A 17,223-nucleotide genomic window follows, 5' to 3' on the forward strand; every position below is an offset into this window, starting at 1 on the left:
AGCTCCTGGCACCTCAGGGTCTGCACCACTTCTCCCTTTTTCATTTTGTAAATTGAGCAAGTGTCTATCAGCCTGAACCTGGAAAATCAGCAGATCATACATCTCAGGAAGAATGGAAGAAAAAAGAAATACCAAAACAATAAACAGGAAAATGCCTAAGAAATAACAAAAAGAGTGCTATTTCCCCAGGTGAATCCCTTCAGGTAATGGAGAACTGATACAACTAAGCCTGCGTGGTAGAGTGACCAATACCAGATATCTGACCCTGAAGATGCATAATATCTAAGCTTATATTATCAGAGGGCAAGATTCTTCAAATATGTCACTGGATATGGGTCCAAATCATATTTCCATCATATTCAAGATGGATAACACAGATGTACTGACAATTAGCATGACACATTATTTTTAACTTTGTCTTTAGCAGGTCTATGTGATTATCAACATACATTATTGCTGTTTCCAAATCATAAAACATATCACAATCATTTTATCTACAACCACCTGCATATCAAGGGTACCAGAAACATTTCAAACTAAAGTATTAACATGTTGTTCTGTATATATGGTTTCTACAATGATCACAGGAGAAGCAGGAGCCCTAACAAAACAGTCAGGATAGCAATAATGATGGCAACCAATATTCCCCAAAATCTGCACCAATGGCTAAGAGTCCTCTGAACCTCAATAGCAAACCGAGACCCAAACTTATTATACCATGGTTCTATCAACTGAACATGCAATGTAAGTTAAGGGGATTGCATAGTAAGCTAGGATTACTCATGCAGTTAGTGAGAACACAATTGTTCCTGCAAGAGTCATGAAACACCACCCCACCCTTGAAAACCATACCCAGCCCAACTACTAGCATATATGGGTACATAACACAAGCTTGCACAGTAAATGATACACAACCGTGAAACAGGACAGGTCTCTGAAACAGAGGTATGGGATGGTGAGAGGGATTAGTTCAAATAGGCCTCATGGCAGCAGCCAGGCTCAAGATGTCAGGGTGAGCTTGTCCACACAAACTGACAAACATGGGAACAAGCAAGGTACCACTGATCATGTCACTCCTCTGAGACCAGTCCTGCCTTACATACTGGGAGACTCCTACCACCAGAACTGTGGACAAGGTGTGAAATCCAGAGGCCCTCAGGGCGATGGATCATCACAACCATGGGAATCGCTGGGCATAGGGGAAGCCAAGAGGGATGCACCACATCTCCTGCTAAAGGAATTCTACAGGTGTTCCGCTTAAGCTCCATCTTTTTCCATTGGTTCACCTTTTCCTCCAGAGGAAGTCAGAACCATGATCTATCCCTGAATACCTTACACATACTTGTACCTTCTACCTCAGGATCTGCAATAGTCAATAACTGTGATCAATGAAGTAAGAGGATATAAGTAAGAGGATATTTGTATAATAATGAGACTTACATCTGTGAGCAATGAACAATTCAAACATAATGTAGTAAGTAAATTCTATTTTACAAGTATGTAACCAAGAACAATGACAACTATGGGACACAGCTAGTCTAGGAAGCACCCATTTTTACCTGATCCTTATGTCCTTGCCTCTCAGGAACTTACTTTTAACTTTTACAGAAAGGAAGAATTATTTTTCCTTCATAATTTATAGGTGTTACCATGTTGCCGTCTATCCATCCAAATGTGCCTCAGGATCTCCATTTTCATGAGGAATAGCTAAAGCCCACTAAAACAGGGATGGAAAACCTTACATTGGAGGACTGAATATCAGGCATGAAAATTTCCTACACAATCCTTCCCAATCATGATGTGGGGAAAGGATCATCAACAATCACAACAAACCCTTAAGAGACAAGCTTAGCATGTCTGATATGAGGTAGGGAGGCAAAAGATTTATTGCACAGTGTAATGGATACAGTCTGGGAAGACAAGTCTTAGGTCCCCTAGATATGTGACCTAGACTTGCTGACAGGAACTTCTAGGGTCAGAGAAGAGGTAGAAAATCAAAACAAAATAGGATATGCAAAACAGAAAAGTAAAAACAGACTGGTTTGGAGCAAGTAATCAAGCTTCACATGAACATAGACCTGCGCTGAACTCTACCTCCTCCCACATTCATACTGATCTACCTAGACAACCATTTTTTTTTTGAAAAGTCTTGGAGGAGGAGTACCATTTTCTAAGAAACTCCTGGGAGGAAACTTTTCACTAGTCTCCTGAAGCAATTAGTAAAAGAATGGCAAGTACAGCACAGCAAATGCTCACAGACAGTGCCCAAGCTCTGAGTTCAAGCCAACAACAAAATGAGGGAAAAACTTTATAAGGAAAGGTAAATTTCAGACACAAATAACCAAAAACTTCTTACAATTTCGTACATGAAATTTGGGAGTTTCTGGGAAAGTAATGAGTAAAATTTGACAAATCAATTTAATTCATAGATTATAAAGTATATCTGTCTTTAAATTCTGTTATTTTATTGCAGTATATATAAGCAGGGGAAGACGATGCCAGAATCAATCAGTTTACTGTCTGCAAGTACTTTTTTTTTTAATGTACTCAAAATGAGTACATTAAAAATTGAACCAAAGGAACACTTCCAACATTTTTGCTTATGTGGTGCTGAGGATTCAAACACAGGGCCTCATGCATGCTAAGCAAGCACTCTACCACTGAGCAATCTTCCCAGACCAGTTACTGTCAAATCTGATGCCATGAAGTATTCCTCCCCTTCTCTCTTCTCTTCTTTTCCCTTTCCCTCTGTTCCCCTCCTCTCCACCACTCTCTTCTTCCTTCTTTTCCCTAACCTTTTGCTTCCCTTCCCCACCTTCTCCACTCATCTTCTTTTCCCTTTATATCTGAGACGAAGACTTGCTAGTATCACTACAATTAGGTTTCTAACTTAGAAACACATGTAATACACATACTTCATGGGTTTCTTGAGCTACTATTGGAGCTTGAACTGCAGGTTTCACAGTCAGTCAACTTCCTCACTCACTGTTGGTACTATCACTTGAGCCATACCTCTAACCTGTTCATTAGCTGCTTAGTTTGAGTTGTCTATCCAGGCTGGCTTCCAGACTTCAGTTTCCTCCTTAGTAGCTAGGCTAAAATGACAGTCTTGAGCAAGAAGTACTTGTCTTGATTTTTCTTACCTCAACATTTAACATTAACACTTAATTGGATACTACAATGAAACACTTTATTGTTACTGGTTTATGTAGAATTAATATTCAACCTAAACTGAAATAGTTTATCTTTCAAATTAAGTGTTGTAATGTGTTTCTAACAATTGTAACTGTTCTAACTGCAGTATATTTCTTCACTAAGCAAATCATTTATGCTGGAGGCATTGTTTTATAATTAATGTAATTTAATGTTATTGTGGAGGTGATGTATAGAGAGATATAATGACATGAGTGAGGTAAAAAATACCCTTCCTTTCATACAGTGTCTTCCATGCCTTCATTCTCTACCAATCTCTCCCTCCTACCTCTACTCTTGAGTTGTATATTTCACTTTCATCACCCTATTTCCCTCACATTCTATGGCTCTGCCGTACACACCAGAAGATATACACGTGAAAACACCATACATAATTGAAAACAATTGTTTTTATTTCACAAGTGAAATAAGAAAGTAGCTCCCTTTAATATTGAATAAATCACAATGAGAGCATACATATATTTTTACATATTCATTCTAGTTTCCTTCTGTTTGTTTTACTGTTAGATTATTAGCAACATATTGTTGGATTTCTTTGTACTTATATCATAGATTTATTTGTCATACTGATTTCAAGACAATTTGTCTTCAGATCTATTCTCAGTGTGTCTGTCTTGGTAAATATAACTGCATAGTGCTTTATAAACAGCATTTTGTAAAGATAATGCCATCCATGTGTGTATTTCTATTGACCGTTTGTCTAGTTATTCAGTCATTAAGAGGAGTATTAGTTCTCCAATTATAATGATAGATTAAAGAAATTAACATTCTTTGTCCTTTTAATCATGTCTTTGTAGACATTACTTTTCAGAATAGAACTTTTGTTATACAGATTTATAATTTGCCTGTTATTATCAATGCTCTGTATCTGTGGTAACACAATTTGTGCTGAGGTTCTTTTCCTTTCCTATTATGACTACTTGTATTTTTCAGTATTGATTGTTGCTTATGGTATGTTTATAATGATTTACTTTTATTTCTCAATAATTAATGTATGCCTCTTTGGCTTATTGAGTTTTTTGAGTATGTTTTCTTCTGTTCAAATCAGACAGTACCTGATATATTTACTATTTTTATCTTACAATATTAACATGGTTTCATGTTAGTGATTACTTTGCTATTTATTATGTTTGTCTCATCTGATGTGTATTTCTTAGTTTGCTTTCATGTAACCTGCACACATCGTTCTACACAGTGCAAATCACCTCTAATATAATTTCTAGGGAATATATTATATACACTGTAAATCACCTCTGATACCTATTACAATTTAAATTCTACTAAATAGTTGTTACAATGCATTGTTCATCGGATAATGACAGTTTTTTCAAAGGCTGCACGTTTACTATAGGTACCATACTTTGTCAATTCTTTGGGTTCTATGGTTTGTTGAATCTGTGCAACAAACAAATATGGAAGGCCTAATATATTCCTTTGAAAATGCTACTGTAGGGGCTGGAAAGGTGGCTCAGTGGAAAGTGCTTACCTTGCATGCATGAGGCCTTGGGTTAGGTTGCTCAGCACCACATAAACAGAAGAATCTGAAAGTGGTGCTGTGGGTCCAGTAGTAGAGCATGAGCCTTGAGCTGAAGAGCTGAGGGACAGAGCCCAGGCCCAGAGATCAAACCTCATGAATGATGAAAAGAAAAAACACACCACAAATAACATAGTGTATATAATAATATTTAAAGGTGCTGGACACAAGTGTCTCATGGTAGCAAACCTGAGACCCAAGGATTGAGATTTCATCCAGCCCTTTCAGAAAAGTCAATGAAACTCTTATGTACAATTAATCACCTAAAAATCCAGGGGTAGAAATTGATAAATGGATCCAGTGATAGATCCTTAAGATGAAATGGTCAGGGACAGCACCCAGACAATGAGATCAATATCTAATATTGGTATATTTTACTGTGTTATATGGAAATAAACGCTGCTTTCCAAAGGAGATGGAATTGTGCAAAATGCATTTCGTTCAACAAGTTATGAAAACAATGAAATCAAGTGAGTAATCAATCAAGTAATGAAATCAATACCTGGCTTATGGAACTTTGACATACATATATACCTCTCTCTCTATATATATATATATACACACACACACACAACTATGTATATATACTTAGGTGTATATATGTATATATACATAGCGGTATATATGTATACACACATATGTATATATACATAGATGTAAATATGTATGATATACATACATATGTATATGTATGTACATACATATGTATATGTACATATATATGTATATATAGACATACAGATATATGTATGTATAGATGTATATGTATATATATATATATATATCACCTTTACAATAATTTTTTTTGGGGGGTCTGGTCGTGGGGCTTGAACTCGGGTCCTGGACCATGTCCCTCAGGTCTTCAGCTCAAGGCTAGCACTCTACCACTTGAGCCACAGCGCCATTTTCAGCTTTTTATTTTCTTTTTGCTTATGTGGTACTGAGGAATTGAACCCAGGGCCTCAGGCATTCAAGGCAAGCACTCTACCACTGAGCCACCTTCCCAGCCCCCACAATAATTTTTATAAGAATGCAAAAACAACAGAAACATACAATAAGTTCTCCTATGGATGTAGGTAGCATTTGGAGCCCGGAGGGTGAGCACACACAGTAAAGGAGGTGAATATGGTTTTAAAAAAAAAGTGTGTGTGTGTGTGTGTGTGTGTGTGTGTGTCTGTGTGTGGTGTTTATCAATGAAACTTGCTGACACTGGGTTTTTTGTTTTCATTTGCTCATTTGTTGCTGTTGTTTGACATTCCTGGGGCTTGAACTCAAGGTGTGGGAACTGTTCCTGAATTTCAATATTCTGAAGGCTACCACTCTCCCACTTGAGCTACAACACCAGTGCTTCTAGGGGTGTTTGGTAGCTTTTGTTGTTTGTTAGGTATTGAGATATCAAACTTAGTGCTCCATGCATGGTAGGCAAGCATTTTATCACTAAGCCACATTGCCAGCCCCAACCACACTATTTTCAGAAAGGATGCAGGGCTGGGAGTGTGGCTCAGTGGTAGAGTGCTTGCCTTGCATACATGAGGCACTGGGTTCCACTCCTCAGCACCCCATCAGCAGAAAATTCATTGTGACTTATCATCAATTAAATGCCAGAAAACTAGAAGTGACATTCTGGCTGGAAGTGGTAGCATGTCAGCCTTTAGTGAAAAGCCTAGCGAATATGCCAGGCCCTCCCTGAGTTTAAACCCCACAGCCAACAATTAAAAGAAAAAAGAAACAATTATGAACAAACAAAACCCTAAAAACTTGCTCATTGCCTTTGTTCTTCTATTTTTCTTTGTTCTTGTATCTGTATACTTCATATCATTCCATTTTCTACTTTCTTCCTTTCACTTTGGGGGATTGAACCTTGGGAATTGCACATGGAAGGTGGATACTCCATACCAACCTATTCTTTCTTCTTTTAACATAAAAAGTCTACTTATAAGTAGACTTTTGTACTATAGTACAAGCAAGGTAGCAAAGTGGTATAGTGCTTGCATCGCATGAATGAGGAGCTGGGTTCTATTCCTCAAGTCCACATGCACAGAAAAACCTGGAAGTGGTGCTGTGGCTCAAGAGGTAGAATGCTACACTTTAGCAAAAGCAGCTCAGGGACAGCACCTGGCCTCTGAGGTCAAGCCTAAGGACCAGCAAAACAAAAAGTCTGCTCATTTAAATTAGTCAATGCTTCCCTGCAATTTAAAAGACAAACTTACAAGTGACTTTATTTCACTTTCAATACTACTGTCCTCCTTTCCAGTGAGTGCAGGGGCCGCACACAGAAGAGACTCTATGCCTCTGCTGTCACTTGTAAACTAGCTGTTGTACAACAGTAAGCATCAACACATACATTTCTGTTCTTATTATCTTGAACACAATGGTCTTTGTGAAGGTAGGTAAAAATAAGTGAAGGAAACCTTTCCTTTTCACTTATTGGTTGTGATTGTAAAGGATCCATCTTGCTGAGGAATTAAGTCTGACACTCTTGTCATTTGAGTTCTCTCTGAACTACTTTTCAATTTCTTTTTAGGACACACACACACACACACACACACACACACACACACACACACACACACACACACACACAATATCCTGAAGAATTTTAACTAGCTCATCAGACAACAGTTTTACTACCAATTCTTCTTGTCCACAGCAATTGTATCATCTACATAAGACAAGACAATTACATTAGGCCACTGGCTTAACTTGACTAACAGGTCCCTGTGTCAACAGTCAGCCCTCCTGAAACCTGGGCACACCATGTCCCATGCTGGAGGTGCCATGTGGTGCTGGTGGTGTACTGATGGGTAGCACAGGCCCTCTTCTGGGCTCCTCACTCCTGTCCCAAGGGGCTTGCCAGGCTTGCATATTGCATGAAGACTTTGGCACTGTGCTCCTTTCCTTGGCTGTCTCCTCACCAATCTTTTCTTTCCTGTACCTTGCATTATGAGCCCAAACAACTTCCAACACACCTGATGAAGTCTCTACATCAAACTTTTGGTAACAAACATTTAAGTTAGAATGCACATATAAAGATTTGGCTTGGTTTTGCTCAGACCCCATGGACAAGTGAAGAAAAGATGGTTAGCTGTGGATGCTCCAAGTAGTGATTTTCTCAAAGTACTGACAACTTTATAACAGGGACTTCATACAAGGATGTTTCTGATCCAGAAACATGAACAAAAAAAATTTAAAAGAACCTCAGAATTCATTGAGGAAACAGAAAAGAGAGGTTAGGGTAAGATGTTTCTCAAAGGAGTAGGAAAAATGTACACTTAATACTCTGCTAATTATGGGAGGAAAATGACCTAGAGGTGGACAACACTAAAGATATAAGTGCTCAAGGTAATGGAAGGAGGCCTTGGGTGGGACCTGAGGTTCTAGTGAAAATTCTATGAGAGCCTTGTTCAGTACCCACTGTGCTCAGTATCCCAGGTTCTGTCCCTTCCAGTCACGGTGAGATGCATCATTCCAGGTTAACCTCAGGAAGAAACAAGGATTCACCTAAAATCCTGCTCTATCATTGGGATCAAGATTGCTTGGGAACTGGAGGTTTTGGGTTAAATACTTAGATCTCTGGAGAGCAGACTCTTCAGGGTCATGACTTTGGGTCATATGAACTTCCCCTGCTGATGATATCACAACGTTCTGTAACATAGAAGTGACTATGTTTGTATACTTTATCCAGTAACATTCAATGAATGGCTATTGAAAATAATCTAATTTAGAGTTGAAATCTTTGAACAAAGGCAGACCTCTTCTAAAGCCTAACTTTGGATATTGCTATAGGATGAACCTTGTGGTAGGACCATTGACGTTCTGAAAAATTACATAACTTAACCCACTCTTAGTGGTTAGGTCTAGGGTGGATATGTACCCAAATCATGGTTCACCACTTTTCTTCTCAGGACATAGGAGTTTTTAGAATGAGCTGAAACTAAACATCCTGTCATTCACCCCTGGGAGTGGCCGTGAAATAAAGTGCAATCCATAAGGGAAGAACAACAAAATTGCTTCTACACATCTGGACAGAATAGACTGAAAAGATTCTTTCTCCTACATCTGTGTGCACACATTAGAAGACCATTGTTTTCTCATTCAAATATATTGGTATTCTGGGATCTTAAATGATCACTATTGACTCCTTCTTTTCTTATGATACTGTTTCAAGTATATTGAAAAATTTGGCCACATTTTATATGTTGAGATCTCTCTTGGAATGTCTAATTCCTACAGATGTGGACCACATTGTCCTACATAGTAACTTGAACCTCTGCAAGGACGTATGAACTAGTCAGAAATATAAAGGTATAGGCATGTCTATTCACATGACAAAAGATACCAAACTATGTGTGACAATTTATCATTACCCAGGCTTTAAGACATTTCAATATCAACTTCAATTGACGGACAATGACTATACCCTATGGAGTATTTCAGATTCCTATAGGAGTGGAAACTTTCCTGCATGAAAGCCAAAGAACCCATTTTAAAAAATATCTTCCCCGGCCTTGAAGTTCTTTCTACTCAGGGCCTGGGTACTGTCCCTGAGATTTTGTAATAAAGGAACAAAAGTGATGACAGTCTATCAACATGATTCACAGCATTACTTGTGGGAAATTAGGTGAAAACAGTTTCAGAGCATTTCCTACCTAGTTGGCCTTTCAATTGTGATTTTAAAACTCATACTCTTGAGCAATTAAGAATTCCAATGTGAACCACCAGTGCCCTGTTAGATCAGGAGATCTTAACTACTTGATCCAAGCAGGACTCATGGTTTCCACAGAATAGGATAAAAAATTCATATAGACATATGCAAAGGTCCTTTTGCAATCTCAGTAAAGGCCAGTTTACCTATCATTCTGTAAACCACATCCAAATTCTTCCACTAAATAATTGGAAGAATGCATTGTTTGCACAGATCATATTAGCGGTCCTCAGGTTGAATTCAGGGACAAAATTTGTGAGGCTTCCTTCACCTTCTATACCAGATGCCTTTTTGTATCACTGATTTTTCACCTTAGAGTCTTGCTTCTTTGTCTGGGCCTTTCAACACACTAATTTTATACTTACATATCACAAGTAGCAAACAAGATAGGCACATATGACCAGAGCCATCCTTTTATTGGCTAAGAAACCATATTCGTGAAGCTTTTGCATTGGATGGCCTACAAATACTACCTTTCTAATTTCAGCCTCCTGAGTAGCTAAGATTCCACACATGAGGGAGTGTCATTGCTCATTTTTAATTGCAGGTTTTAAATTAAAAGAAAGAAAGGTTACTTTACCAACTCAGTGAGCAGTATGTCCCTGAAATTTTGAGCTCAAGCAAAAGTATTTGCCAAATGATAATATTGAATGACACCATCCCCACTTAACACGATGAGAGGATGAGAAATGTTGGCTCAAAGAAAGCTGAAGAGTGAAGAATGGTTTCCCTTCACACCTAGCTTACCTCTGCCATGAAGGATTTCTTTGTATAATTTACAGAGGTTTTCTGACAAAGATTTTCCTACATTGGGCCTCTTTCCTGGGTGAATGTTCTAATACTTGCTGAAGGTTGGTTTCTGGTTGAAAGACTTCCTCTCATGTTTATATTTACAGAGATTCTGTCATGTGTCCAGGTCTCTGATACCTGTACAGATGGGACTTCGGGCAAAATGTTTTCTATACTCATAATTTCTTTCCTGTCTCTGCTCTCACATATGCTGAATACTCAGTTCTGATTGAAAGTCATTTCACATATGTTCTATGCACTACTTTCTTTTCTCCTATGTGAGTCAGTTCTCTGATAAACATGAGGTATTTCTGTCTGATCAAAGGATTTCCACATTTGTAATATTTTTCATTTTATTTTATTTTTTTGTGAACATACTTACAGAGGGGTTACAATTACATGGGCAAGATAATGAGTACATTTCTTATCAAGCATTGCAGCCTCCTCCTTTGTTTACCCTTCACATCCCTTCCCAGCCTCCCCCCGCCCCACCACCCTATTCTCCCCCCCCCACCAAAGTTGTAAAGTTCATGTTTGACATGACAACTTGTACTTCTCATTGTTGCAACAGGTCCACCTGTATGCTTAAATGACTTGATTTTCCCCTTCTCCTCCAGAAATTATACTGACATCAAATATAGTGAAACCAGGGATTATACTGTGGGGGAGGGACATACAAAGCCACAAAGAAATAATCTTATAAATGCATTAGAAACAAATGCATGAAAGAAAAAAACAACATTTAAATACATAGCTAAGGGTTCATTTTCCTAACACCACATTATCTGACCTTTTCTGCTTGACTCATACATATACTTGATATTGCAAAAATAGGTCCCATGGTTTCCCTTATTCACATTTGTCATATTTTTAAGATTACTCCGCTGTGTGTGTCCTATGAACTTGGATCCATGAATACTTGGTAAAGGACTTTCCACAATTGTTACATTTGTATATTCTCGCCTGTGTCTGTTCTCTGATGCAAACTGAGTTAGGACTTTTTCTTGAAAACCTTTCCATTTATTTTTGCTACATAGGATTTCTCTCCTCTTTGTGTGTGAGGGTGTGTGTGTGTCTGTGTGTCTCTGTGTTTTGTGTGTTTTATGATGAACCCTGAGCTGTGTCTTACAAGTCAAAGACTTTCCCATTTGGTACAATCCTAAGTTATTTCATTTGTGTGAATCAACTTATGTGTGTTAAGCTGTGACCTCCAGGTCTTTCCACACTGGTTGCATTCATAAGATTTCTCTCCTTGTGTTCTGTGATGGATGTTAAGTTGTGCCTTCCAGGTGAAAGAATTTCCGTGCCTGCTACATACATAACATTTCTCTCTGGTCGGTTTTTTTCTGATGGAGAGAAAGGTGTATGTTCTGGGTGAAAGACTTTCCACATAGCTTACATTCATAAAATTTCTCTCCTGTGTGTGCTCTCTGGTTGACAGTAACATATATATCTTGGCTGATATACTTTCAACACATATGACATTCATAAGGTTTCTTTCCTGTGTGTTTTCTGATGGGCAGTAAGGTATGACTTCTTGGTGAAAGACTTTCCACACACGTTACATTCATAAGGTTTCTCTCCTGTGTGTGTTCTCTCGTGGACAGTAAAGTGTATCTTCTGGGTGAAAGACTTTCCACACACGTTACATTCATAAGGTTTCTTTCCTGCGTGTGTTCTCTGGTGGACAGTAAGGTTTGACTTATTGGTGAAAGACTTTCCACACATGTTACATTCATAAGGTTTATCTCCTGTGTGTATTCCCTGGTGGACAGTAAAGTGCAGCTTCTGGGTGAAAGACTTTTCACATACATTACATTCATAAGATTTGTTTCCTATGTGTTTTCTCTGGTGAACATTAAGGGGTGACTTATGTGTGAAAGACTTTCCACACATATTACATTCATAAGGTTTCTCTCCTGTGTGTGTTCTCTGGTGGTCAGTAAGGTTTGACTTCTTGGTGAAAGACTTTTCACACATGTTACATTCATAAGGTTTCTTGCCTGTGTGTCTTCTCTGGTGGACAGTGAGAGTTGTCTTCTGGGTGAAAGACTTTCCACACACATTACATTCATAAGGTTTCTTTCCTATGTGTATTCTCTGGTGGACAGTGAGGTGTGACTTCTGGGTAAAAGACTTTCCACACATGTTACATTCATAAGGTTTCTTTCCTGTGTGTATTCTCTGATGGACAGTGAGAGGTGACTTCTTGGTGAAAGACTTTCCACACATATTACATTCATAAGGTTTCTCTCCTGTGTGTGTTCTCTGGTGTACAGTAAGGTTTGACTTCTTGGTGAAAGACTTTCCACACATGTTACATTCATAAGGTTTCTCTCCTGTGTATGGTCTCTGGTGGTCAGTAAGATATGTCTTGCAGGTGAAAGACTTTCCACAAATGTTACATTCAAAAGGTTTCTCTTCTGTGTGTGTTCTCTGGTGGACAGTAAGGTATGCCTTACTGGTGAAAATCTTTCCACACATTTTACTTTCATATGGTTTCTCTCCTGTATGTGTTCTCTGAGGGACAATAGGGTGTGTCTTCTCAGTGAAAGACCTTTTACATTGTTTATATTCTTCAACTACAAAGACACCTGGGGACTATGTACAGCACACATCTTACCATGTTCACTGAAAACACCCATGTTCTGACACCCAGTGACCTTTTCTGTCCTCATCCCTAAGGAGTTCCCATTATTCTTAATCAGTTCTGACTTCTGTTTTGAGCTCAAATTAAAACTTCTTAAAAGTCTCACTTTTTCCTCTTCTGGGTTATTATTCCTGACTGCTACTTCAGAGAGATACTTATTGTGACTTTCCTGACAGGTGCTAATCACATCCTCCATTTCTTGGACATCTAAAATGCATAACAGAAAAATAGGCAAAAACATAAATGAGATCCACACATTCCTTACTGTAATGGTATTTTCTCACATTTTAACTGTGACAAGATTTTCAAATATCAAAGCATTGTTTTGTGCAGAATATAAACTTTTCTCTGCAACGTACTAACTATGAATGTAGTATTGACATTTTAAAATGGAAAATAATGTTTTTCTGTATTTCAGATTTTTCTATTTTTTTCTAGGAAATATTTACTGAAATTATTCATCAACATACTCTTAATGCTTCCATTCTGAATCTCACTCTATGCCCAGCACAACTCATAAGCTATTGTCCTGATCAGAGAATAGCAGCACTACCATTCTCCTATTTTCCTCCTACCTGCATAATACTAGTTTAAAAGAAAATGGGATCTCCTTTTGTACATTTCTTATTGTCTTTTTCTCTTAAAGAATGACTTCTGCCGGGCGCTGGTGGCTCACGCCTGTAATCCTAGATGCTAAGGAGGCTGAGTTCTGAGGATCGTGGTTCAAAGCCAGCCCCGGCAGGAGAGACCGTAAGACTCCTATCTCCAATAAACCACCAGAAAACTGGAAGTGGCGCTGTAGCTCAAGTGGTAGAGCGCTTGCCTTGAGCTGAAGAGCTGAGGGACAGCACCCAGGCCCAGAGTTCAAGTCCCACGACCAACAAAAAAAAAAAAAAAAAAGAATGACTTCTCTACAGACAAAGAATTCCTAACATTAAATACACTGGCACACCAAATTCAGCTTGCCTCCATGTGAATTCTGGATTGACAATTCCTTGAGACAAAGGATCACCTAGTTCTCTGCCACACATGACTCAAGGGCACTAGGAATACTATTGCTCTGTACACCTCAAGATAAACAGACCAACTGGGCTCTGGACCCATCATCACCATTCAAGATGCTTTAACTCACCTGTGAAATTCTTGTCTGAGGCTTCTCTTATCCATGGATCTGCACCTTGTTCCAGCATCACAATCAATTTAGGTTTAGGAACACCGTGTCCTATGATTAAGAAATAGTGGAGAATTATTGCTCTTGCTAGGTCATCATTAACGAAAGGTCGCAGACATCCTGTTCACAAGGTTGCTCCTAATTCTGGTTCCTCAATTGTTTTTTGGGGGTTGGGGGTCCAGTTCTGGGGCCTAAACTCTGGTTCTGGGCACTGTCTGGCAGATCTTCAGCTCAAGGCTAGCACTGTATCACATGAGCCACATAACCAAATCTGGCTATTTTTTTTTCTGCTTATGTGGTGCTGGGGAATCCAACACAGGGCCTCATGTATGGAAGGCAATTCCTCTGCCACTGAGCCACCTTTCCAGCCCATGGTTTCTCAATTCTTTTTTTTTTTTTTGGTCCAGTCGTGGGGCCTGAACTCTGGGCCTGGGCGCTTGCTGTCCCTCAGCTCTTCAGTTCAAGGCTAGAGCTCTACCACTTGAGCCACAGCGCCACTTCTGGCTTTTTTCTTTTTGCTTATGTGGTACTGAGGAATCGATCCCAGGGTCTTGAGCATGCAAGGCAAGCACTCTACCACTGAGCCACGTTCCCAGCCCAGTTTCTCAATTCTTAACAGCTCCATGGTGGAGTAGCATACAGCTTTGGGTTTATTTTGCCAACTGTGTGGCTTGAACTCAGCTCTTTTGCTAAAAGATAGCATTCTACTAGTTTGAGTCTCCTCTACATTTCTAGTTTTTGAATGGTTAATTGGAGATAAAGTCATGGTCATTTTTCTACACTGCTGGTTTCAAACTGAAATCTTCAGATGTCAGCCTCCAGAGTATCTAGGATTGGTAGCTTGAAGCACTAAACCCTGTAGCAGGTTTGGCTTAAAAATACACACTTTTACTTATTGATTTCCAGAGCATACTGTCAGTAGTAATGTATGTTCTATTCTAGACTGTAGATCCACCTATAACAATTACCCAAGTCTGGGAAGTAAGTCTCCTATTAGTGGATCATAGCTTAGAACTTTTGTCCAACTATTGATTTGCTTTCCTAAATAACGAGAATAAAATTAACTCTTGTGTTACATATAATGAAGTTTAAGTTTCCCTTAGAAAAAAATAACAATTCCCATGGCCTGGAATCTTTTTTTTTTTTTTTTTAGAAATTGTAATGGTCCAAATGCTTACACCTGTAATCCTACAGTTAGGAGGTGAGATCAGAAGAGGCAGGCTTGAAACCAACCTGGGCATGGAAACTCAGAATATGCCCCAAAACAAAAGTGAAAATAGAATGGTGGCTCAAGCACTAGTGTGAAAGACAAACAACACCAAGCTCTCAGACTCAAATTTGACTGGCTTATATACTAGCAGTTTTTTACCTGGGAATGGACTGGAATCATCTCCCTAAATAACATAGTCTAATGTCTACTAAAATAAAAGCACTTGATCTTCCAAGTAAAAATAACCTTTGCTCACCCAAGGACATGAGGTTGCTATAGGTCTCCAGCATTACATCTCTATGAATGTTCCTCTGACCAGAATCCAGATCCTGCCACTCCTTCCAGGTGAAGTTCACAGCCACATCATCAAATGACATCAGCTTCTGTAATGGCACATTTCCATCAAGAAATTAGACTGGGTTTTGAGAATTCCAACCTGGAATTTCATTATGTTGCAGGTATGCTTTTGTCTTACATAAAATGTTTGCAGCTAGCTTTGTTAACTATTCACTGGGAAAATTAAATAGCAAATTAGAAACATTTGACAATACATAAACCTGGTCATTAAAATACACAGATTTGCAGGTCGCTGGTGGCTTATGCCTGTAATCCTAGCTATTCAGGAGGCTGAGGTCTGAGGATCAAGGTTCAAGGCCAGCCCAGGCAGGAAAGTCCATGAGACACTTATCTCCAATAAACCACCAGAAAATGAAAGTAGCACTGTCACTCAAGTGGTAGCACTCACCTTAACCTGAAGAGCTGAGGGAAAACAACCAGACCCAGAATTCAAGCCCCAAGACCAATAAAAAATTACAGTTTCCATAATGCACACAAACATATTTCTGCTGCTAGCAGTAGAGAGAAGATAAAAACTCTAAGGAGACAATAATCTGGCATGATAACATTAAGTCTAAGGAGGTGTCTGAAAAATTATATTATCATTTTTGATAAAATTTCAGTACACACCAGGGTAAAAATGAATTAAACCAATATTTTTCCTGTTTGACACATACTGCTTCACCATAAATCCTATTTAGACCTTCTCTCAAAAGCAAGCAGCACACATTCAGGATATCACATGGAATACAGAACATAGAACATTGCTAGATCTATGAAAAGCAGTGTCCACATGAATATTAAAAAAAAAAAAACAGTAACTGTACTCCAGAAAGTAACCAATGATTGATTAGGCCCTTATAAGATTTAATTGAGTTCCCACATAAAAATATCCGTGGTTTACCATGTTTGGTTTAAATGCTAAATATTGAAATATGGTCATAGATACCCTGATATTTCCTTCCCATGTAAAAAACAACTGCTACCATGAAATTTTGTAAACTTTGCCTACATTCTACAATACAAAATAAAGGTGGAGGGGAAAAAAATGTTCCTTACAAGGTTTTTATTTTAATAGCCCTTCATGGAAGGTGAAGGCAAATATAGAGAGGCTCAAGGAACCCTCAAGATGACAAAAATGATAAATATGACCAAATGCTCAAATGCGTTACATATTCCTGAGTCCTTTCTCCAGTAGATCTCTAAGCTTATATTTTCACTTGTGTTAGTTAATAGTGAAATACCTCAGAGATCAAAATCAATTAGTGAGCAAACATCTGTGAGATGTTGTGACAGTGATATTTCTAATAGAGAAAATGTCGTCACTGTATTATTTTTTTTTCAACACTAGTTCCAATCTTATACTGGCAGTGAATTAAAATATTCAAAAGTAGTGGGAAGGAAAAACAAAACTGAATAGCACATCAAATGAAGTTAGACCAACACAAAATCAGGAGAAAACAGATTTTCTTGTAGTGTATCAATTGGTAGAAGGAAGTACTTTTCTGTAGGGAACTCTGAAGTTGAGCTGAAGGGGAAAAGGTTTGAGAGGTTGGAATTCCAGCCTGACAGCACTGAGAGAACTGAGAGGTGGCCGCAAAAGGCTTAAAAGAGA

General features: G+C 38.6%; 2 protein-coding genes across 2 annotated transcripts in view; both read right to left on the reverse strand.

Annotated features, from left to right (window-relative positions):
* LOC122123323 (zinc finger protein 568-like) overlaps window positions 1–17,223 on the reverse strand; it is a 63,917-nt gene that overhangs the window by 26,520 nt on the left and 20,174 nt on the right. The gene's annotated exons all lie outside the window — the stretch shown is intronic.
* Window positions 11,618–12,665, reverse strand: LOC122123237 (zinc finger protein 2 homolog; the record flags this gene model as incomplete). The annotated part of the gene is given in 2 exon segments (XM_042697621.1): window positions 11,618–11,756; window positions 11,758–12,665. Coding segments are annotated over 2 exon segments (954 nt in total), but the record flags the coding sequence as incomplete, so codon positions are not given.

Source organism: Dipodomys spectabilis, unplaced genomic scaffold (genome assembly GCF_019054845.1).
Source record: "Dipodomys spectabilis isolate Male_0828 unplaced genomic scaffold, ASM1905484v1 ptg000227l, whole genome shotgun sequence".
Lineage (NCBI taxonomy): Eukaryota > Metazoa > Chordata > Mammalia > Rodentia > Heteromyidae > Dipodomys > Dipodomys spectabilis.